Source organism: Eleginops maclovinus, chromosome 21 (genome assembly GCF_036324505.1).
Source record: "Eleginops maclovinus isolate JMC-PN-2008 ecotype Puerto Natales chromosome 21, JC_Emac_rtc_rv5, whole genome shotgun sequence".
Lineage (NCBI taxonomy): Eukaryota > Metazoa > Chordata > Actinopteri > Perciformes > Eleginopidae > Eleginops > Eleginops maclovinus.
This window is the reverse complement of record NC_086369.1, coordinates 9,800,167-9,825,188: the sequence shown is the minus strand read 5'-3', so window position 1 is coordinate 9,825,188 and position 25,022 is coordinate 9,800,167. Positions and strand designations below refer to the sequence as shown.

The 25,022-nt window shown below is 39.7% G+C and overlaps 1 protein-coding gene across 7 annotated transcripts in view; it reads right to left on the bottom strand.

The window, feature by feature from the left end:
• slc12a7b (solute carrier family 12 member 7b) overlaps window positions 1–25,022 on the bottom strand; it is a 58,700-nt gene that overhangs the window by 10,340 nt on the left and 23,338 nt on the right. For 6 of the 7 annotated variants that reach the window (XM_063912736.1, XM_063912737.1, XM_063912739.1 and 3 more), the window contains exons 2-17: window positions 13,519–13,613; window positions 12,613–12,744; window positions 10,534–10,680; window positions 7,156–7,210; window positions 6,155–6,285; window positions 5,776–6,017; window positions 5,451–5,662; window positions 4,433–4,597; window positions 4,243–4,341; window positions 3,876–3,933; window positions 3,048–3,222; window positions 2,837–2,955; window positions 2,595–2,693; window positions 2,160–2,279; window positions 897–1,001; window positions 199–367 (exon numbers count right to left, since the gene is read on the bottom strand). In XM_063912736.1, coding sequence (XP_063768806.1) covers window positions 199–367; window positions 897–1,001; window positions 2,160–2,279; window positions 2,595–2,693; window positions 2,837–2,955; window positions 3,048–3,222; window positions 3,876–3,933; window positions 4,243–4,341; window positions 4,433–4,597; window positions 5,451–5,662; window positions 5,776–6,017; window positions 6,155–6,285; window positions 7,156–7,210; window positions 10,534–10,680; window positions 12,613–12,744; window positions 13,519–13,613 — 2,123 coding nt within the window. Of the gene's footprint in view, window positions 1–198; window positions 368–896; window positions 1,002–2,159; window positions 2,280–2,594; window positions 2,694–2,836; window positions 2,956–3,047; window positions 3,223–3,875; window positions 3,934–4,242; window positions 4,342–4,432; window positions 4,598–5,450; window positions 5,663–5,775; window positions 6,018–6,154; window positions 6,286–7,155; window positions 7,211–10,533; window positions 10,681–12,612; window positions 12,745–13,518; window positions 13,614–22,372; window positions 22,539–25,022 lie in introns of those variants that run through there. The other variant, XM_063912741.1, reaches the window with a different exon arrangement.

Genomic DNA, 25,022 nt, shown 5'->3' with positions numbered 1-25,022 from the left:
TTGGCTGTAAAATGCTACCTAACTGTAAATCCTGACTGACGCAACAGATTTCCTGAGTTCCACATTAATGCTTAGCAATGAATGGGCAGACTGCACATGAAGTTTATAAAACACAAAACCGTTTTAACAGCAGCTATCCGACACAAAACAGAGATGTGTGAGGAGTGCAGGTGACTGCATGCTGCATTTCCAACATACCTGATCCGCCTTTTTGGACTCGGTCTCCTTGGTGAGATAGGTCCCCTCTAAAACATTTCCCACTATCGTTAGGCCTTTTCCTGCCTTCAGCTGAGTGGTGAGGGACAGCAGACGAGGGTGTTTGACACCTTGGTCTGAGTCAAGATTCAGGAGCACCAGCACCTGAGGCCTGGATACATCAAGAGAGAAAAGAAAGAGGGGAAAGGTTTCATCAAGTTTTTTTATACAGCAACACATCTCTTTACAAATGGAGTCTGTTGTCGGCTCACATTTTGAAGGCCCATCATAGTTTAATACAACTTTCCTAGTAACACCAGTTAGAAAAGCACATTGTTTCTTGAGAGAACCTTACAGTCCTACAGTACATTTTTTGGCACAAGAGGCACTTTATATTTACATTTAATTGGAACCATATGAACAGTTGGAAACATCAAATCCCTCCCAAGAGTTTCCACATTGAGCATGCCAAGAACTAAGTGAAAATTCTGGATTGTCTGCAAGGTCAGCCAGTGCTGGTCTCTGTGCAGTTACAAAGGCTCATCAATCTTTGTTGTCAGATTAGGTAGAGGACCTAGAGATTAATCAAATTCACCCTCTGTGTCTATTCCTGTCTCTCTTTTATCTGGTTCAACAGTCTCAGGTGACGCTGTGTTAGCTGTGACCTCATGGATATAAAACACAGGAGCAGTGTACAGTACCTCCAGTTCTTGGTGTGCGGTGGAGCCTCCTCCAAGCGGATGAGGGCGTAGCGTGCTGCGTTTAGAGACAGGCCCCGGATTCCGTCTCCCCACTCCTTCTCTGCCCTGCATCCAAAAAAATGATTGAACATGTATAAGTAACACATGCAACAAGAAGCAACATACTGAGATCGTAACATATCAGTAAGAAAAAAAAATCCCTAAATCTAAAGTAATTTAAGAGGTTTCCTGAGAAATCACATTTTATAATTTAACATGTGTTTCCAAAGGATCACACTGTCCTTAATGGCTGAGACAAGCACTACTAACTAACCAACAAAACAAAATATAAAATAACAGTATTCAATGATTCCAGGGGTATATGCTACTGTCACATGATTGAATTGCAGGTTTCTATTTGTTTAGCATTTTAGAACAAAGCGAACACAACAAAATGGCGTGAATTTAGAATGAACAACATCATGAACGAATAACCACAAACTAAATCAGATCACCACAGTAAGTATCTGTGGATTTACTCAATACTGTTGCAGTGAGCTAAAAGGATGGTAATACAGAGACACTAATCGTTGCTGCGCAAACAATTATACATCCTGCTCGTACAGTAGATCCTAGCTAGCTGTAGCCCGAGGGACTTAAAATGTGACAGAATTGATATACTCTACGTTGAGCTTACGGCACTAACTGACAGTAAAGATGCAGATTGTCAGTCATGGGGTTTTTTCTGAACCAGCGCTTGTGCGTCAGCTGTCGAGGGAGGTGGTAGCGAGCCTCCCTCTGCTCATTCTGACAGAGTTCTAAATTCATAGTTAGCCCGCTGATAGAGCTACGTTCTTATGAGTTATCTGATTAATCAATATATTTTTTTACTAAAACCATAGCCTCATACTAGAGGTGGATATTTTTGAAGTGCTGGACATACTATAGAAGTAGCTTGCATATAAGACATTAAGGGAACACTGGTTTGCGCAATGAGTAAAATAAACAATGCAGGGATCAATTATTTAGGGAAGGCTTTGCTTTCTGGTGCCTTCAATACCTGCTCCCCCTAAATTCTGTATTTCATATGTATTTCTTGCTAGTTAAAAGATGACCTTTTTTAACAATTCATGTCAAGATGTCACATACAAGTAACTTAAAGCATTATATATTCTGCATTTCATGTTTTGGTTATGTTTTCCTGAATTCCTTTCATATTTGAGTGTTTCGTTGACATTTACTTTACGCCTATGAAGTAAATGATTGCATACCAAGTCCTCTTACCCTCTGTATTCAATATATTTGTAGATGCAGGAAGCGATTGCCATGGCAACAATAGCATAGTACCAGGAACAGATGAACATGAGAGCAAGACACAGGCTCATTCCCAGAAAGGACAGGGCCCTGTAGGAGAAAAACACACACTTTAATCCAGTTTGTTTATAACATACACATCCATTTACAGTTACTGTTCTCCAGTTTCTGCACATTCATGATAATATTCTAAAATAATGACACAAGTTCAGAATGGACAGCTTAGTACTGTCCTCTATTGTTTACCAACCTGTCCCATAAATAACAAATGTTAAAACTGCAGTGTTATAAAAACCTCAGAAAAACCTGAGAGGCTTTAATATCCTCTTATTTTACTGTGAAAAAGTACATTTAGACAGAAAATGCAGAGGATTATTTACTTGCAAGACGGAAATATTCACCCACCAGTGGTAGTATTTGAAGCGTGGTCTCCAGTTGGGCGTCCTCAGCAGGGTCTGAACTGCACAGGCCAGGTTGACAAACAAGTAGCACATGAGGAAAAACCTGTGGAAGATGGAAAATAAGCCTCAAAATAAGACTTAATTATGATTTAAATCTCTACTTTATGAGCAATTTTGAGTGGCTTTAGGAAGTTAAACTCTAGAGGTATCAAAGCCTGTAATATAAATAAGCAAACAGAAACTGACATGGAGAGAATAGGAGCCACGGCGTCCAGGGAGGCGATAAGGATACCGATCTCACAGATCCCAGCAGTCAGCAGCAAAGCCCAGGTGGGTTCTCCATTAGCTTTCCCATGGCCGAACACCTGACACACACAGAGGGAGAGTAATACTGTAAGCATGTGAGGATGAAGACTGCTTTGTGTTGGCGTTTGTGTTGGCTGTGAGTTTTTCTAACCTGCAGGAATGGTACGATGCCATCTCGTGCGATGGCCTGCAGCAGGCGTGGGGCGCCAGTCAAACTCTGAAGCCCCGCCCCACAGCAGGAGAAGAACGAGCCAATCACAATCACCCAGGGCGAAGGCCACGATAGGGTGCCTATCACAAGGTTCCCCTTCACAGAGTCACCAAATCTGCAATGCAAAAACAAACATTTAATTAACTGGTAACATATTTGTTGGACAGTATATAAAATACCTAATTTCAGTTCATTTAAAAGATGCCTGGTGATATATCAATATTTTATTACTGTCAACTACTGAGACCAAAGTAAATGTATACTACCTGCAAGTAAAATGTGTGCATTTATGTAACTAATTAATGAAATGTAGTAATTGTCCAATCTTGGCAGGTCAAATGAGTTTGAAAAGCAATAAAAATGAATTTGCAAGAAGAATATTTGCAGAGAGCATAAACAGACCATTTGTATCATGAACAACTATGATCCCACGCTTATGTTTCATATCTATTTTTTCTTTAAACAAGATTTGTATTTGCCACGTATGTCTAAACATGCAAGGAATTTGACTATGTGTTTTTGTCAAGAAAAGACCAAAACTAACAGATATTTAATGTTTTTCCTTTCCCTTTAAAATGGGTTTAAGAGGGTACAGTGGTCTATTTACTCAATATGAACGTAAAGTATTTGCAAGGGACCAAGTCTGAAAACATCAAATCTAAGCCTATTGTGATGAGATAATCCTATGTATCTGTACTCAAGAGAGGACACTAAAAGAGTTGGAGCTAAACCCAAATGAAATAACATGTGAACAGTTTAAACGCTTACTTGTCCCGAAGCAGAACTCCCTCAATGCTGGCACCGAAGAGAACCACACAGGTGACGTCTGGAACGCACTGTTCAGGACAATAAATGATATCTTTGGACAAAGTCTTTGGCTTTTCACTTTGCTGTTAAGCTTTAAACACACATTATCCACCATCTGAGTGATTTCCTCGTCTGTTGTTTTGACCGGTTCGATTCTTGTTTTAAATGGCACTAAAACATTAGATTGCAGTGTCACCTGGCAACATAAGGTCTGATTTACAAGCTTCACATTAAGCACTTAAGGAGCCCAACTGATTAATCCTGGAAACCGTTTAAAACCTTCAGTTCTAGACATGTGACAAGGCTTTTATAATAACTTTAAGGATACAGATGAAGGAGGTGGTAGCGATAGCCAGGATGGTCCCAACGGGGATGGACTTCTGGGCATCCCGGAGGTCACCTGACCGGTTTGAACCAGCCATAATACCTGGAAGGGACGGTCACAACAGAGAATCAAACATGAGATCTTTTTTTAAAAAAGTGTATCTGCAATTTCGACCATGGTGTCATATTCCTACCAGTGACAGATGGGAAGTAGATGCCGACCAGCAGTGTGAAGAAGGTAGTGATGTCGTTGACTACATAGGGCAAGTAAATGTCCTGGGAATTGTCAGTCGCATCAAGAGATGACAACTTGTTTTCCACCAACATACCCAGAGGGCCATATGTCGACCACATATTCTCTGCAAGAGAGACAGAATGGGAGGTTTTAGCCAATGCCTACATCCAGAGACTGAAACAGTTCTTCAAGATGTCCAATCAGTTTCTCGGACCTCATATTTGTGTGCCAAAAAGCCGTGAAGCACTGTGATCATAAAACAATTCCACTCTCTTGACTGACCTAACCAGAGGAATAGAGCGGAATCTAACACCTCATTATAACTGTAGATTATAGAATGATTATAGCAGAAATTACACATAATGAAATACGTCCAGCATGTCCATAGATTCAGCAGGCATCAAAATTAAATGGCTGCCGCTAAGTGGTAGTTAAAGCAGAAGGAAAAGGCAAACTTGGTAAAAGCAGAAGGGAAAGGACGTATAATTCAGGAAACAAAACCAATGGAGCTGGGAGGAAGAGGAGCACATGCTTGCCTCAGATGCTTCACAAGAAATATGACAGGAATGCATTTTTACTCAAGGCTTGCAGTCTTAGCCAGCAGTTACATAACATGAGGAATGTCCTGAGTTTGCACTGTCATAACTAACACGTTGCATTCCAGGACTGTGTAGGATCCTAGTGAAGTGTTGGTATTAAACAAACATGATCTGCACCCCTCCATTGATCCTATTTTTTAATTTAGGATGATTTTGAAGAGCGATGTAGCTTGTTTTGTTTGATTGCTGGATGAGATTGGATGATCCATAACGAATTGTGGATAATTCGCACACGTATACAAGTACGTAGTACATAAGGCATTGGAAAAGTTCAAAGAATTATGGAGAAAAAAGGTGAGGAGGGCTTTAAAATGTTTAAAATGATATCACAATTGCAGATTGCTGCTAAATCCCCCAGAGGAAACACTGTGTCCCTACCTGAAATGACTTTGCTCTTCAGCCCGGGGATGCCCTGCACCAGGGTCACATTGTTGTTGACAAAATACTCGTTGCAGGTGGCATTGAGCTCACGCCCTTCACAAAACAGCCCCCACAGTTTGGTAGTGACTGTCATGTTGTCTATGAAATCCGTCTTAAGACAACTGTCGAAGTTGTTGTTCTGCAGAGTGCGATTCCCCAACATGCAAACACTGTGGGAGAGAGATCGAGATGTTTAATAATAAGCTGATAAAAACACCACTCCACATTGAAATACCATCTTTATTTCATCAATACAAGACCGGGGGTTATTGTGTGGACTCACGGGAAGTCTGGCGGCTCAAAGATGGTCTTGATCACTCCAGCGTAGATGGAGAGGATGGAGAGAATGACGCAGGCCAGGAAGACTAGAGCGAGCTTGTTGACATATTTCACCCCTACAAAGACGACTAACGACATCAGAGCTAGGCATCCCGTGCCGTAAACACGCATGTTGTTCAGCAAGGCATCCACCTGGTCCTCCTTTTTCTCTGCCACAAAGATGGCTGCTTTAGGCACAATGTAGGTCTGAATGGGGAAGGGTGAGGGGAGAAAAAATATTGTGATCTCTTGTTACACTCCAAGTTTTTTCCTTTCACTTGTATAAGATTCACAGGTGGAGAATATACAGGGACTTTGAGGATATCCGCATGGTGTTTACTCACCAAAAGAATCTCTATAGTACCAAGGATGTACATGGAGCCAGCAAAGGTGGTGCCCAGGTAGAAGCAGAGACCTACAGCTCCGCCAAACTCTGGGCCAAGAGATCTGGAAATCATATAGTAGGATCCTCCAGCTGGGAGAAAAGAAGGTAGATAGCTGTATAAGTACATGTTATGGGTTTCCTGATACATCAGTGGATGACATTAACAAGGAAAATGGTTTTGGAGGTTTTGATCAAGCCCTGGGTCCTAAACAAAATTCTATGTGCCTTAAATTACCAAGGATCGTTGTTATCAATTACCCTAAAACAAGGGTGTCCAAATTACGGCCCGGGGGCCAAATGCGGGCCGTGGTCCATTTTAAATTGGCCCACAGCTAACTCTAAAAGTTTAATGTAATATGGTCCACACCTGAAACTTGAGTTTGTCTTACATTTTACGTCTTAAATATAAATGTAAACATATATTACACAGGATTCATGTCTTAATAAACACACGTTTTAAAACAAATCTGTCAAAAAAAGATGAAAACATGTTCTCACAAATCTTAGTTGATTAAAAAGCCCAATAACTTATTTCCATAACAAGCTTTGAATACATCATTCATATTTCCTCTTATGATAAGCAATCCGAGGCTTCTGTTTTAAGGAATGAGCTGCTAGCTAAATAAATGAAACCCTACAGAGTGCTGTTTATTTTCTAAAAGCATATTTAAGTAACAAGAATAATTTACGTATGAGGCATTATACCTCACCTCTAGTGAGGGGCCCAGCCCTTCGTATGTGTTTCTGTATGTGCCTTAAAACAACCTATATTCCTAGCCAGAATCCAATCAAAAGGAAACACTAACTGCCTATCAGTCAATCCTATTTCACTCAACGTTATCGTTATAATAAACGAAAAACATAAAAAGGCGAATTGCTTAAATAAACCAAAATGTCTCCTTCTTTTATATTCTCACCCTTGTTTAAGTGTGTGTATCTTTGAGTACCAAAGCATCTTACCTGGTACAACACCATTAGTAGCAATTGCACTCATGGATATGGCTGTCAGCATGGTCTGTGGAGAGTAAACAGTAAAGAACAACATCAGAACACATCCCTGAAAGAAAGACCTTACACACACGATAATCCAATGAAAGTCGAGCAAATAATTGCTTAAAGTTCATTTTCAATGTTTTATTGCAGCAATGGAGCGTGTGATGTTGTTAATACCCTATGATTTCCAACACAAAGCTCCTTGATTTGTTTTTCACGCCCACCTAATAGTTTTTTTTAACTCCAGGAAGTTTCTGCATTTTCCCAACAATAGGAGAATTTGAGGGCTTAATCGAGCATTTAGCCTGTTAAAGTGCTTCTTAGGGGATTATGGTGTAAATCTTTTAGATTGGTAATGGATACAGGCTTTTCCGTGAAATCATTCCAGACCTTGTGACGGAGGGTATATACATCAGCCGGTTACCTAATCTACTTCCGGATGAGAGAGAAGACAGAGCAGAAAGAAGGGCAGGGACGGCAAGATAAGAGGTAATAGAAAAGAGGAAGGCGTGTTAAGCCCTGAACTGTGAAAGACAGAAGGAGAGGGGAACGTGTGAAACGGAGAGAAAATAGGGCAGGGGCATGAAGATGAAGAGGAGAGACAAGGACAGGACCAAGATAAACCTCATTCTGGGCGTCCGGTTTAAAAGGCTGGAGGAAAGCCAATTAGCTGGCCAGTTCCAGTGAAACTAGAAGCTGATATACTCTAGCTTGTCCCGACCACAATTAAATCAAAGAAGTTAGAAAAGAAAGAAAAAAAGATCATGTTGAAATATGATCATACAATTCCCGTTAGTCATATCCCCATCTGGATTTTACAGGAATTAGTGGATTTTAAGGGCCTCAAAGAAGAAATTCCACCAGAGCTAACCCGACATAAACAAGGTCCAAAAACTGCAGAAATCAAGTCACTGTAGTCAATACAGGGTATAAGGCACCAAATCAGCCAAACTACTTTATAAATGTGGCTTTGTGTTGTTTAGGTCCACATTAAGAAGTAGGCAAAATTGACAAAATCAAACTGCTTAACGTTTCTGACTAAATACCATAAAATCATAATGTGAAGATCTGTGTATTTCCATTTGTGCTTTCTCACCAGCTACTTATTCTAAGTCTAAAGTAGAGCATTTAAGTAAAATATGTTTGGAATTCTGTATGACTTACAGCTCCGGAGAAAACTCAAGAGACCACTCCAAATTGTTGTTAAATCTTCATCTCTACATGTATGGCAGCCATTCCAGAGAAACATTGTCAGCAGTTTATAGAATACAACATGGTATCTATTCTTATACTACCTTGTAAAAGTGTATATATAATCATTTGAAGTTGTAATTCAAATGATCCCCTACATATTGTGAACAACACAGTCCTTAGAGACCAGTAACTGAGTCAGTTTTGAATTTGATCATGACGTCAAAAGTCCCAAAACAAAATTCCTAGCCCTTGTTTATTTAATATTTGCTGGCAGTCACCTATAATCACAAAGCACCTACTGTTGACATGTTGCTGAGCAATCCCACAGCCCAAAGAAAATGTATTATGACATTCTGCATGCTGTGCTCTGAGCTAATGAAAAGAGTGTTAATATGTAAGCATAAAGCCTGGAACACTGAGCATCTTTGTTTTCAACTTCAAAAACAAGTATGTGTCTCTTTATTTGAAGTTCTGAAACTAAGTGCCTCCACAGAAACAGTGAAAGTAGGACAGATTTATTCAACTTTCTTTCAGTGCTTGGAAGTAAATACCACCTGGTCTAACTTGATCAAATAAATTGTGAATTCACTTTTCTGGTGTTGTGTCGAGAGCCCACAAAACATGACCTATAAACAGGTAGCTGATGTGGAGCCATCAGTGCGAAGTCAGATGTGGTCTTAGCAGAGATAATGAACATTAATCTGTTTGACTAAGCTCGGCTGTCTTATTATGTAACAGCAGCGACGCATGGAGGGTAAACCCTCCTCATGCACTTTAGCTAGATTGTAATAAATTAAATGGTGTCCCCATTCAGACAGTTTGCACAGCAAAAATAAAGCTGGAGTTACAGACACAGTGCACTTGGTTACATTTACAGTAGATCATTCTAAAAATAATGAAAACACACAAATTACCGTCTAGGATTCAAGGTTTAGATTTCTTCTTTCAGTTACAAGGGGGGAAACAAACTGTCAGGTTAGATTCTTTCCGTTAGCTAATCTGATATCGATCACAGTATACCATTAGGAAGCAACAACCCTTAAACTGACATATTTTCTCTCTAGACCAGGGGTGTCCAAACTACGGCCCGTGGGCCAAATACGGCCCGCAGGCCATTTTGAATCGGCCCTCAAGCAAATTCTAAAATATAATGGAATAGGGCCCACAAATTAAACTTTTGATTACTTATATGTTAAAATATATCAATGAACCCAATTTTCAAATAAATTCAGTCATTTAGAATTGAAAACATTTTCTAACAAATCTTAGTTGATAAAAAATAATTAAGCCCAATAACTTATTTCTATAACAAGCTTGAAATTGAACCTTCATATTTACTCTTATTATCAGCAATCTGAGGCTTCTGTTTGATGGAATGAGCTGCCAACAAAATTAATGAAACCCTAAAGAGAGATGAGATGTAGGATGTTTTTTCCTTAAACCACTTGAAAGTATCGTGCATTATTCACCTACATTTGATTTGTTTTGCTAACGTATAACTTCACTTATGAGGCAATATTTACCTCTATAAGTGGCCCAGCTCTCCGTATATTTTTCTGTATGTGGCCCTCGGTGAAAAAAGTTTGGACACCCCCGCTCTAGACTAAAGCAATCAATTGGCAAATATAGCCGCTGTGTGGGTGTGTGCATGTCCCTATGTTTCTGACACTTTGCATAAGGAAGGATTACACGTCAAGCTGCCAGGTACCATTAGCAGCTAGGAGAATATCGGAAATGGAGAGTCACAGCGGCTAAATATAGGAGGGATCAGTGACCACTAAGTCAACTCGCCTGTCAATCATTACGGCTGTCAATCCAACATTTTCGCCCGTGTGCCATTAGAAGTCAAAGCAGCATGTGTCACCGAAACACTCAAGCACTTCCACACATATTCACTGTGCTAAGCAAAGAGCTGTGTGTGTACATTAGGGCCGCTCTCACATAACTTTGCTTGTCCTCACTCTAATGGCTTAAACACTTAAACCTTGATTGGACAAATACTGTCCACGTCAAGAGTCAGACAGTACTAATCTATCTTGATAAAAACACTGATCAGTAGAGTGTCTTTCATTTCCGTTTTAAACTTTACCGTGGTATTGAATGTACAGAGAGCGTGCAAAGCCATGTAGGTCATGATGGTTGAGTACTTACACAAGAGCAGCACAGGCAGACAATAGCCAGCGACTCCAAGATGCCGGCTGTGCCGACGATCCAGGTGAGTCGGAGGAACAGGATGACCCCCAGAATATTCTGGAGGCAAGGGAGGTAGACCCCCATGAAGGTCCCCATCTGAGGGCTCTGCAGAGGGAAGGGGGTGAGATGGGAAAGAGCAAATTAAAGTGTAAGACTGATGCTGATGTATGAGAGTGTTTCATGATCAGGGGGTGAGGAACTTCAGGTTAGAATTAAAGCAGTGTTGACAAGAGCTGAAATTGCTGTTCTTAACATTTCATGCTTTACCTGTTGAATATCATATTAAACTGAATATCTTTGGGTTATGAACTGAAAAATGAAGATACAAAAAGGTATTCAGCAATTGTTTTCGTTTTAAAGAGGGAACGATGAATCAATAATGAAAATATCTGGTAGTTTTAGCTATAATGTCTCCAACTACAAGTAGCAAAAATGAATGCAAGAGAAAATAAAAGCAGAGAAGAAGACAAATAAGGTCTAAGGGGGAAATGAAGGCATCCCTGAAGGGGAAGTGAAACAGGAACACAAAGTTGTGTTCACATGTTAATAGATGGTAAGGCAATTCAGTTACTCCCACAAAAATGTCTTCTCAAAGACACAGCAAAAGCGACCAAGCATGAACATAGAGCCCAAATGAAGAACATAATGACTTAATACAGTGAAGTGGATAACTGCAGCTGATCTACATACATACATAGAGGCAGTAGTAAAGACTTAGATTTTTTCTCCCATGAATAACAATTTGTAAGCTACTGTTTTACTCCGGCAAAATGTCTTTAACTGTCATAAATACACAGAGTGTCTGATCCAAAGCAAACGCTGCCACTGAAAGGAATATGAAGATTGCGCGATGTTCTCCGTAACATGAATGTCAGATGAAGACATTTGACTTTGAGTTTAACACTTACATCTCAGTGACACAGGCATACTTCATAAAAAACACACCATACTGTCCAGTAACCAGGGAGGAAAAAAAAATCCATCAGTGCTTCAACCCCAAAAGTGAGCATTCCATTGCGAAAGAGAGCTTTTGCAACAGCGTGACAACAAGAATATATTACATTTTTCTAATCAATGGACTTCACAATTAGCTACCTTTTAGCCATCTACTGTAACTCCAAATGTTCAGCACTGGTCCCACTTGTCCAGACAAAGAGGAGCAACAATGGTGTCAGCTTAATTCTATAGCAAGATGTTCCTGCAAGCCAATGGGAGGTTCTATTTCCATGCAGGGGACAAGATGGAGCAACTGGCCAGGGACTGAAGCTGTGGTTAAACAAGCCTCTCTGTGCCTCATGGCAGCACTGTGGCTACTTTTAAAGACTTTTTCTTTAAAAAAATAAATATAAACGGCATTAGCATTCAATGAGAGAGCCAGCACGGATGGACTGTGGATCTAGAGCAACAAAAAGGCTTGGTCCGAAATATGAAGCCAAAGCTGCTGGACTGCTTTTTTAAAAATGCACTTTTACCCTTACTGCTGCTTTCTGACTCAACAAAAACTGTCCACAGCTCATATTAAGTTAAAGAATATTATGCTGTATAAAAATAGCCTTCTAAATAAGACTCTGTTGCCTCAAAGAAAGCTTGTTGCTTTATTTCTATAAATTCCATTGGTCCACTGGTGATACAGGGCCAAAAATGAACATAAAAAAGGTCTAATTGCTCAAAACTGGTTAATGAAGCGAGACATGCTTAATGAATGAATATGTACTAACTCTCTCAATATTTTATTGAAATTGGACACCATTAATTATATACTTGCATAGAGTATGATGAACTAGTCTACAATGGTTAAACACTGAGTACTGAGTAAAGGATGAGCACATCTACAAAATGCTATAAAGAAGAAAATAAACTGACTGCAGTTTGCATAATCCCAGATGGATTCAAGAATCAAACAAACAACAGGATTTCATCGGGCAAAGACCCTGTTACATAATGACAGTTCAGCAGGTTTAAACATAAAAATCGGTTCATAGCCAACTGTACTCTGCTTGATAGAAACCTGGTGTAAAACAAGGCTCTCTGCTGTACCTTAACAGCTTTCTTTTTGGGCCCCTCGTCATCATCAGCCTCCTCGTGCTCCTGGGCCCCCTGGGTGAGGTTGGTGTAGTTCGCCAGTTTATTGAGGAGGGATGACACCATGGGGTTGCTGTCCATTTCCTCCTGCAATAGAGAACACGTTTGATTAATGTGCTGAACCACAGCAGGAGCACAAACTAAGCACTTAAGCATTAATCACTTACAAATAGTTTGTACACTGTATTGTATAATGTAGTACAATCAGCACATTTTTACTTTAACTTCCTCTGTTGATAAATATTTTCGTATACCTTTCTGGATTAAACACTCATGCTCCACGACAATGTATTAAATAATTTGTTTGTTAAAAATGCCTTTTCAACTTTACTTTGGAGTTGATTGGTTCATTGCCATATGGTTAAAAGAACCAAATCTTGCAGGATTAAAATGAATGGCGCAATGTTGATTTAACTGTTCAAAGCATCTTAGAATAACAGGGAAACAGAAATAGTGACCACAGACTGTTAAAGCTAGCCAAATGGCAGAGAAAAGCACCTGGAAAGAGTATAAATGCAAGTGCTTGAAGGAATGCGCCTTTATAGCAAATCGACTCTTTGATTCACTAACGGCTGAGCTAGAAAATGATTGGTACTTTCACCTCCAAGTGTATTTATATAGCTCACCGCAGCTTACTGTGACGCTCTAGCATACAGTGCATTGATGAACAGTTTGAGTTGGGAGGTAAATTTTAATTTGAAATACAGAAATAGCTTAAAAGGGATGTTGAAGTATTTGTAGTGTCTACCCCACAGTTTGGGTTTTTCCTTCTTGGCCTATAACTTCTTGCCAAAACAAGTCACATTCTCGAGTTAAACAAGGAGTATAAGGACTTTAACAAGCTGATGAAGAAGGGGTCACCTCAAAAAGGGCCATGTTGGTGCCATCGTAGCTGTTTCCTTTGTCATTCTCTGTGTTGTTGATGAAGGGACTGTTTTCTTTTGGGACGCCATCACCTATGAAAACACAACACAATTATCACTTTACAATAAATGTAGTTTAACATGTCATATGAACAAAGCAAAATATGAGTGGTCCGTCAGACATATATACATGGCATGATTCCTCAAAAGGACCAATGGTTTTGGTGTATCAGTTCAGTATATTTGGTTTAAAATGAAATCAATTGCACCTGATAAACATTTCCTTATGGTTAATATATTGGGTTAGATGTGTTCTTTCAATATATATATATACAAGTATAGTAATTTGTTTATGTCCTCATTAGAAGAATAAGTGCATCAGTTCTGTAATGGTTCAATACAATGTTGTGCTTTACTGTGGTTCTGTTCACACCATCCTTAGTCTCTCATTTATCAAGTTATAGTTTATAAGCATTTTATTTTAAAAACTATTTTAGTCTCTGCTTGCAGTCATAAGCATCTGAGTGTTGTATTTAATAAAGCATATAAATAATCCAGAGCGTGATGATGACTTCTCATGATATTCATTCTATCATTTACATAATTCAGACCTAATATGTTGAGCTAAAATAAAACACCAACACTGAAAGCAGGAAAAAGGTGCAAAATTCTTAAAGTCATGGACATGAGGTAAATCAATCAATATGCATTTCATTAATCCAAGAAATTGGCATTGATTAATAAGGAAAAGTGGTGAATTACAGGCAATCAGGCAGAAATGTTAAAGATAAAAAGAGAACGGATCAATATGTGAAAAGACTTATTGCCAGAATAACAAGTGATGTACTTTAGATGAGTGATACAGAATCAAACACTGACCACTACCATTTTATGCTCTAAATAAAATGCATACAAGACGGCATTTACACATCATTTCCTTTGGGTGGAAGAAAGTAGCTTCAATTGTGATGTCATGAAATCTTGTTCTCTTTCCTGAAACTGTAAACGTCATGTGACATAACAAAGAATATTCCATTTATTTATTGGAGATGCAACTTTGAATTTAGATCTGAAATTGGCTGCATTGTTACCCTTTCTTTAAAGGATTTAAAATCTCATACTCATTAGGGTTGTTAAAGCATGGATAATCTGCTTTAAACAGAGTACAACTGCATGTCATTCTGAGCTCCAACACTATGAGCTAATGGTTTATGTATCAACCAAAGTTCACGTAGCCGTAATAGTGCTAGTTTTAAGAAGCACACACCCTCTTCTCTGCATCTCCACTTCACAAACCACAACGGAAGTCACACAGTGGCCTCACGTCACACAGCAACCGACACCTCTACAGAGAGAACATTCTAGCACCAAACCGTGAACCAAGGTGCGCCTTTGCTGCTGAAGCCGGCAACCGACACACTGAGAAAATGTTTAGGATGAATGAACAGCTTAGAGTGTAGGGGCTAAGATAACCAACACGCTGCAGTCAAGTCCAACAACAAACTGAGAGGGATTTTATTTCCAGGGAAATGTGTAAGCTAAAGATTATCTCTGCGAGCGTGTGCGCTTCGCTCAGAAACAAAAGCTCCCCTTATAACCACATTGTATCGAAAGCACAAATGCATTCACACAATTGGATGTTTTAAGGGAAGAAATATAGCTTGACAGAATATATCCTCCAGGCTGCTGTCTGGACGCTATGATTTTGAGGAAGGAGTGGGAAAAAGTGTCAGCAATGGAAGGAGAGTTCTACCAAAAATGAAAATAAAGCTCAGCTGATGCAAGCAAAATAAACACACAGAAATGTTTCATTCAGCTCCATAAATAGTGGCAAAAAAAATCTAATAAGACAAACAATATGTTCAAAATACAACAGGAAACAGGGAACAGAGAACAAATAAATCTCCTTAACATTGAGTGAAGTATTTAATAACAGAGCACCAACAAAGAAGTGACACAAGGACAATGGAGCAGCATTATCCAGCCTTTAAATGACTGTCAGACTTACAAAATATTCAGGTTAAACACTGCTTTGCAAGCCTCAACTGATTACAAGCGGCACAATACAGGAGTCAACTACTTAGGAAGGTTACCTTAGTATCTGATTGTCAATATGGTTCGGAATTAGGCAACGGTACTAACTGAATGTGAAGAATCCTTTGTCAGGCCTAATGCAAGCTATCATGCTTCTTGGTTTGTAGTTTAACCACTTTAGTGGTGTTAGGATCCCTCCTTCGGTCATATAATAGAAAGGGTTACCAACTGGCTGTGACAGGTCCACAAAACCATGAAAATAGACACAGTGTCACCGATGGGATTTGTATACTGAATCTCATCTTACTTCTTGTGGCATTTTCCTTGCTGTTATGTCTCTAAAGCCTCACATTTGTAATTGGAACTTTTTATAAAGGACCAATTAAACAAAATTGGATTCAATTAAACAAAGTACTGTCAGGGAGTTATCAGATCATGCAGTACATCAAGTTTCAAATGTATATAGACAACCTACAGGGAGGTCACTATAACAGTATCTCACTATTCTGTCACACAGACTCAAGAGCAGTTCCCTGTAACTGTGATATACCATTATAGCGATACAGCAGGTACACTGCCACAGAGTACAGTAAGGTCACAAAATGTAAGTTACTATTCACTCAATTCAAGTTGACTTTAGATGTCTATAGAGTGACATAACAGCAGATAAAATGCAACAAAGAGTACATTTACAGAACCTAATGATTATCTGTAAATCCGTATGCAAAGTGCTTCACACGCTTTTGTGAATCCGAGAGCACAGTTTACAAATCCTTTTGCACGGATTATGAATCCGTTCGCACGGATTATAAATCCATTCACACAGATTTACACATCAAGTTCTTTCACCCGTGTGAACCCAGGGGGGTCTACGTAACCAAGATCGAGTCTGTTTTCTTACTATTGACAGAAACGTTACTTAATGCTCCTCCGCTGCAAATGATTTGTTCCATTATTGCTGAATCTGTCAACTAGTTTTAAGAATAATCCCAAAAATAACAGGAAAGAACTTGATAAAAGCGAGCGCTCTTTGACCTATTGAGTTATTGTATTTTTGTTTGTTGTATAAACGGTTTAAATGGCAAGGATAAATGAAAGAAAAATGCAAATTTCAATTTGAGCATATGTGCTGTGATCTTAAAAACAGCGATACCTAAATAAACAAACTGTTGCAGTTGGATTTTTTGGAAAGAATTAATCCCTTGAGTGAAATTGGTTATATTAAGGAACATAGATTAAATGTAATTAAACATTTAATTAAAACAAATGAATAGAGGATTAAATATCTCTCCATTATAGTATGCACTGCCATCCTCATATTCGACTTTTAATGGATGAACTCCTGGTGCCCTGACGCACCGTAAATGGTTTCCAAAAATGAAGAGGGCTATAGCTGTCTATTTAAAACAGCAATTGGAGGAGAAAGAAGAGGAGGCTGCTGGAGACGGAGACACAAGGGGATCCTTACATGAGCTCCAATGACGATGAATGCCCTGGCAGGTAGAGACAAGTGAAGAAGAAGAAGCAAAGTACCACTTCAAAATTAGGTGTGCAAATTAAATAGTGAGTTTCCTATGGGTCATTTATTCTGGAGTCCTGTAACTTTGTCTCAATTATACAGAAAATATCTGATGTGCTTATTATCGTTTTAATGACTTTACCAGTCATTAAGTCATTTTACAAGTCAGTCATTTTAAGAATGAAGTGGTCCATGAGTCAGGCAATGGTTTTGTTTTTAGCTACCTGTTGCCTGAAAAGAGTACAATATATTCAATACCAGTTCAAAATATTTTCTATCATTCTTCCAGACCCTTATTTAATTGCGAGTCCATTTTTGACCACAGCTCTGTGCAGGCTCATCATTCACGCTGGGACTGTGACCTGTGACCGCGCTGGGGATTTTGTGGGTAACTTTTACTGCCTTATCCAGCTGCGGGGGAATAAGAGGCTTGCAGCATGGCTTAGCCGGGTGGTAATCACAGGGAAAGTCACTTTGTCCTTGTTCTGTGTCGCTCTTTAAAACGCAGTCTGAGTGAGATAGCGCAACATATTAGGCGAGGGCACAATGCTTCAATAAGCTGGCATACCGGGGAATTACTTTAAAATAATGACCATTGTCCTGCAGCCGAGGGGGAATTTACCTATCAGTCATCTCGAAGCCTGGTAGGGTGCCACACACCACAGGTTAATCATTGTCTTAAATGATAATGGTTAAATCCTCTTTAAAGGCCAGGCAGCAGGCTAAAACTGGCAATACTTTTTGCAAATCAGGGAACAGGGTTCTGCTTTTAGAACGTGCCGACGTGTGATGTGGTATAGACGCCAATCTGGAAGTGATCATGGTTGTATTACACCGCCAGGACAGAGTGATCGAAAATGCCTCAAATTTGTGTTGACAGTAAAAGTGTGTACTTTGATCAAACAATGCCACTGACTTAAAGTAGTATATATGTTGTTTCTGAAGTCTGACTTCTGAATTCAAGTCTTCTACGGTTTGAAAATAAGCGATTAAAACAACAACAAAAAATAGACAAACTGCTGAATTCCAAAACATGATCTGTACAGCACATGCCTGTTTTTTTTCTTAAGTAAATAATCAAGAGTAATGCAAAACTAGACAGCTTCTCGAATGTGAGGATTGTATGCTCTTTACACACGTTAGTTGAAATTTCTAGTGCCTTTAAGCCGAGCAAACGGATTTCTTAACTAATCTCAAACAAACATTTAAAACAATGCATGGAATAGAAAACCTAGCATTGTTTTCATACCGTTAAGACCGCTTATGGCCTTTAAAGACAACTACAAAAAGAAAATCACACAAATCGCAACCCGCTCCATGTTGAGTATTTGCATAGCTGTTTTTTGTTGTTAGTTTTTGCTTTGTGTGAAAAAAACGTGCACCACTCCATGTTACCCCATAGTAACACCCTTTTCAGACTGGCAATGACAAAGCAAAAGTCTACAGGTCATTTTTAATGGAAGCTGTTGACGTGAAGCTATAAAACTGGCCTAGACTTTTGTCCACGCTGCTGTGACGCAGTAAATTAGGGTGGCAGCTTTACTGGAGCATTCCTGGAGGACCAGATATGTAGCAAACATTTGATCACACAATTGCTAGTGGTACGGTGTTATTAAGTTAGTTAGCTGACTGCCAGCTTTCTGTATTGAAGTGAAATCCCCACAAGTGCTCTCAATTGACAATTCATGTAAACAGACTCACACAAACCCAAGATGTTATTCCTACACCAACGAGCATTTAAGCAACACATCCACTCTGTGACAATGTAGATACTGTTATTTTTTAGCTTAACACTCAATGGTGATGCCATCTAAGAAACACCTGATGTGTGTGGCAACAAATTGTGTCCTATCTCACTCATGGGATAATCTCATCTGCGTCACTCAATTCTTCAATGACCTCAAATTGAACTTGCGTATCACCATTCCAAAATGGACCAGCCGCCTAATTCTTTTTGAATCCGAATAATAAAATTCCTGACTGAATTGTTGAATATATACAACAGAGAAGACACAGGGATACTTGGGGGATGGTATGGAAAAAGCAGATGAAGTACAAATGTCTTACATACATATCTGTCAGTCTGTCTACAGTTGTTGGTGTGTGAATATCAACCTGCGTGTGTATGTGTTATTTTGCCTCTGTGTGCTGTCAAACAGTCCGTGGAGACATGGTCCAGATTCATACTGTATACAGTAGCAGAGGCAAGGGTCTGGCCTAGTTAACAGATGTTAGCCTCTGTGCACATTACACATGTTGTTATTGGTCTTGGACTAATTCACTATGCATCCTGGAAATTCATGATGATGTACGTGCTAAATGGAACGTATAAATCTTGGAATGATCTTATGGAACAACAGAAAGGCGCAGGAGGACTGAACTTCTATAAGCAACCTTTTTGTTTTGCCTGGTTGGATATGGCTGCAGAATCACAATATAAACCTGAACTATTGGTATTTTAGTTAAGGTATCCCTATATTTGGGATCAAAATTGGGGGAGAAAGGGTTTAAATTATGTTGAGCTAAAACTGTTTCCCCAACCATGCCCAGATCTGCCCCCCCAGAGGAAACCAGCACAGTTATGATGACTGATTGGGTGCCTACTGTAAAGATGTCAGCCTGCATTTGCACAAAGTCCTAACATCAGCTGTTCTCGTGTCAGTTCAGGAATGCTGAAATCGTACTGCAGTGATGTAAATGTTGGCAAATTTGCACCTGGTCTTCAGGAAAGAATGAGAGAGAGTGTGTCAAAAACTAATCATGGATGCAAATGTTTTCCGATCTTTAAATCCCAGCATGTCTACAGCTAAATGGATCATAATCGCATGAAACTTATTCTGTAATACTTACATATCAGAGCCCTATAAGGAATGTACCGTGATATGGAATCCAGTTCTGATCAAAGCACATGAACGCCTACATATTATGAAGTGGAACCGCACTGCCTCCCATTGTTAAGGTTAAATCACACCAAACTACACTGGAGCAGTGGACCTAGTTTTAGCGGACATGGTTGGATAGAGCTGAAGAGCTCAGGGTGTGCAAAGTCACCACTAAAACTATAAACTGCCTTGGAAACACTGAGTACTTCCTTCCTGCTGGGGAGACTGAAAGATGTTTGTGCTGTACTTAACAGTTTGGCCCTTTTTATTTTGTATGTAAATAAACAAAGTGAAGTTCAAACACTTAACACCTCTACCACCTATCACCACTGTGGTCCGTAATGGCAATACAACTAAAAATAAAGGCTATTACATTTTGTGTAACTCTATTTTTTAAGTGTTCATCCCTCAACAAGGTCTGATACACCACTACATACACAACAACAGTTAGCTTTGCATGCTGATGAATATTGTCTCATCACATTGAGCCTATTAGCAGGCTGTGTATAATGCGTGCACTATTGTCATAGGGTAATGGCAACAGTATTAAACTCAAACGGTTCAAGCCTGACCTAATACAAGTTACAAGAGTACCACTGGTCCGTCTATAATGAGAAAAGGCCAAACGAAAAGTGTGAAACCTCTTGTGTAGTTGTTGATGAATGAATGCAAGGGTTTTTTTTATAGTGAGAGCTCTGTATGTGTGTGTGATTGTGTGTGTCCCACTTCTGCAGGTGGTGAGCAGAGTCCCTGCGCTATAGCACATTAGGTGACCCCTAAAAATGTGACATTGCAAACGGTTATACAGCTTGTAAATGGGAACAACACAAACTGACACAGATGAAAGACCCCTCGCTGGTTAAAGCAGAAATATCTGCTTTTCCTGTAAAACCAAAAGCAAAAAATATGACAACTATGCAAACTGCCAGTTCATATCAGTTCGCTTCGACACTTTAGAAACATTGCAAAGGAGTTACAGCACAATGATATGACAATGACAACTGAATGCTAGCTTAATGTTTTCTTATTAATGAAAAGGCTATCAGCAAAGCTAATGTTATTCTATTAGCATTGTGGGGTAATGAATTAAGTATTTGAGTTGTTTTACTAATAACATTTTAGTAGGAAGTGATAATCACGTTACATAAACCGTCTGGTTTTAAGGACCCTACTGTGGCTTTAAGTGAAATTACTACATATATTTTAAACAATTTGCTGTTAATCATTTTGCAAACCATTTGAGTCGGTTTCAAACCCATTAGGGATGCAGCTGTTTTCAATGAATTCCAGAACACAATGTTAATAGGTACATAAAGGTACATTTGCAAGCATCAGAGTATTTTTTGGGTCAAAGTCATAGAATCATGGCAGGATAAAGCGAAAACAATTTCGTAAGGTTTTAACTCCTGATCCATGCTGAACTGTTGTCTCGCCATCCAACATCTGCCATTGATGTTACATAAGGGGGTGGGATTCCCTGCCGCTGCAGTTAAAGCGTTTTTTTGAGTCAGGACAGATGTGATTCTTTTATTTATTTTTTAAGGGAAAGATTGAATGTCACATTGGTAAACTTCCTTCTGGCATTTGTTTTTCTTCAGTTCTTTCTCTGTACTTTTTGTTTGTGATTGCATCTTTGGCTGAAGGAGCTGTGGAAAATCTGGGGCTGAATTCAGACTTCATCAGCACTCTGCCCACGGATTGGTACAGATTCACCGGCCAAGTACAGGTACGTGAAGGTTAACGGTTAGGCTCAGCCTCTCTGGTCACAGTGGTAATAAATGACCATGCATCCTATTTATAAACACTAAGCTGGACACTGTGACGACAATATAAGCTGCCTAACGCTGCCGGAGTTAGCCCCTGGCTCAATGCACCAAAAAAAATGGGAAAAAAGGGGTTAGCATTAGGAGATACTTGGAGTCCAGACAGTGCATGTCAAAATTCAGTTGGTTACCTCAAAAGGAAATGATGAAATATTAACATTGAGCTTTAAGCAGTAAAATGACTGTATTGTGTAAATGTAGTCTACCTGCTTGACTGCACAGTTCATATCCTTTTATGGTACATTTCTCAACTTTACTTTTGAGAGTGAGTGCCATGCCTGGCCCATTCATACAGGAGCATGGTTCATTCATGAGCAACAAAAGAAACACCACGCCACTTGCAGTTAATACTTTTAGTGACATTAAAAACATCACAGCAAATCTAACATATAGACACAAATCCCCAACACATTGTTTGAAATCCAGATTTATCTTTAGAGGAACAATTTACCTTTGAGAATCATTCGGCTACGCAAGACAACCTGATTTTATAAAATATATTACTTTCCCCAACATGTTCAAAAAGCATAAGCAGGAATATATTGGTGCAAGTTAATGGCAGTTGAAGGAGTTCTTTAGTTATGAAAAGCTTACCCCTCCGTCGGGAGCCTGCCCTCTGCTCCATTCTGAGGAGCGAGGCTTAAAAAAGGGGGTGGAAGGGAGGGGGTCCTAGTAGTGGTCCCTGGGGTACTCCAGAAATGTGGGTCCAAAGTATAGAGATGCTGCTAGTAAGGTGCAGAAGAGAGGAATGCTGCCTGTGCTGTGTGGATAATGTGAGGATCAGCTATTTCTGTGACAGCGTGTGTGTGTGTGTGTGACGACACTGTCAGCTACATCAGCCATGCATCGCAAAGCACCCTCACCCTCACCCTCCCACCGACCAGCATGCACACACCTCCCTTCCCTTGACCTCCCTGATCTTCTGATGCCTGCTGCTGCTGCACATACAGACCAGGCACACACACACACACTACCACACACACAACCACACACACACACACACACATACACACACACACACAAAGAGGGAGGAGCAAAGAAAACGAGGGAAGTAGAAGGAGTAGTAAAACAGACAGCTTTAAGGGAGGGCGGCAGGAGGAAAGGATGTGAACACACAAATGTAAGACAAAGAGGGATGAGACGGCAAAAATTTACTTTTTTTCCCAACAAAAACATGTGTGAGCTTGTGGCGCTGAGAAAGCAGAGAAGAAGTAGAAACTGTGCAGTATATCATTTTGAATCAATAATTCTTTACTATTTTCAACTTCAGGTGCAGCTTCAGTGAGCAGTTCCATTTACAATCTGTCCTCGGGCTGACCTTAAGGACGCCATACAGAAGGTGCAGACAGTCCATCGATCAGGAAAGCAAAGGGAGCACACAGAGCAATACTGCTAGAGGCTACCATAATACACTATAACATGTGTTTATCTAAGATAATGGTATGGAGCTATGCAAAACCAGGCATCTTCACAACCGCTTAAATGTTAACAGACTATATTTATAGGGACTATAATAAAAAATAATAACATCCGCAAAGGAGGCAATGTTTTTGGTTTGGTTTGCATGTCTGTCAGTTTGTCTTTTTGTCCAGCAGGATTACTTCTGGCCTGATTTGCATAGCATACACTTATTGGATTGATGGAGCAAGGGTCAAGGAAGAACCCGTTCCATTTTTTTGTGCAAATCCAAATCAAGGGAGGATACACAAAGTTTTATCTCTATTATTAATAACAATTGATTCCTAAAATGTGAACATGTTGTGCAAACATCCCCTCAAGTCAGAACAACAGTTTGGAAACACATATCAACACTTGGTTTAAGCGCATGTCTTCCATGATGTTTCCACTTATGCTCGTTGGACAGAGAGACTCAGAAAAGTGATCATTGAAGAAGCATTTAAATGCACTGTTTCCATTTTCCAGTTCTTTGCTCTCCAGGTGCCATTCCAGTTATGGAAAAAAGACTGCAACACGATCACACAGTCTTTATCATGCAGCCCTAATTTGAGCTCATGTGAGAGAGACTGAGCTAGTTGTTATTTAGGAGAGCCAAGGACGTGCCCTGGCCCCACAAGCAGGCTAGCAAAGGCAGATCAATGCGTGCTCTTGCTGAGTCTTGGCTGCCTATTAATCTGCCTGTCTAAGAGCATGTGAAGTAGGAACTAATCAGGTAACCAGATTAGGCTAATCCCAAACTTTTTATAAAACACTGAAGCCACGTCGAGGCTGCGGGGCTGACGAAGATACAGCTTCAAATCCGCAGACATAGCATAGCTCAGTTCCTGCTGCCGTCTTCTGGTCACCAGCCGCCTATCAGTCCGGTGACTGTTCTTCACCAAGCTGAGACATACTGGCTGTTGGTCATTCAGCAGGGATAGGCAAAGCCTGGCTGTTGAGCCACCTATGTGTAGGGTTGTGACAGTGATCACTGACTCAATGATGATCAAATCCTATAGAATTCAATCCTGTAGGATTTCTGAGAGCAATTTATAAATGATAATATAATAACTTCAAAATGACTAAAAACAAACCTTCTGATGGATTCAAAAGTGTGAATGTTCACCCATCAAGTGGAGACAAAACTGAACATCCTCTGCCTGCATCAATAAGCTGGCAGATGTGTTAAGGCTGAGCTTAAAGAGAGACTATCAAATCACACAGTAAGAAGGATTTAGAAGTATCAAGCTCCACTTGTTGGTTTGAAGTCAGATGGCGGCCATCATAGTTTGTGTGTATGTGCATAAGAGTGTGTGTGTTGCACTTAATGATGTCCTAATCCTTTAAATCCTTTAGGTAAACAACACTGTCTGTTACGCAATGCCCCACTTGGGTTGGAGAGAAAGGATGGAGAGGGGAGGGTTACTGTACTCATGTCAACACACACTGAGGGTTTACTGTATCCCTTTAAAACTATAATGGGGGGGAATCATTGAACATTGATCTGACACAAGTTAAAGGATTGTTGAGTGAGTAGAAGCTTTCACAACCATGCTCTAGTCAGTCTTTTATCATGGAGGGACTTTTGTGTTTTAACGTTGAACTATACAAGAGGAGGAGATATATGTGAAAGAAGCTGACAGTATGAAATCCAACCATTATCCCTTAGTTAGTGCAATGTGTACTACCGATTACACTGTAGTCATTCTGTAGGTAGCATCAAAGGTTCAAGAGAAAGTGTTTTGGTGCTCCTTGGATGTTCTAATGTGGGCAAGAAACTAATTTACAACACTGTTACAGAACTTAA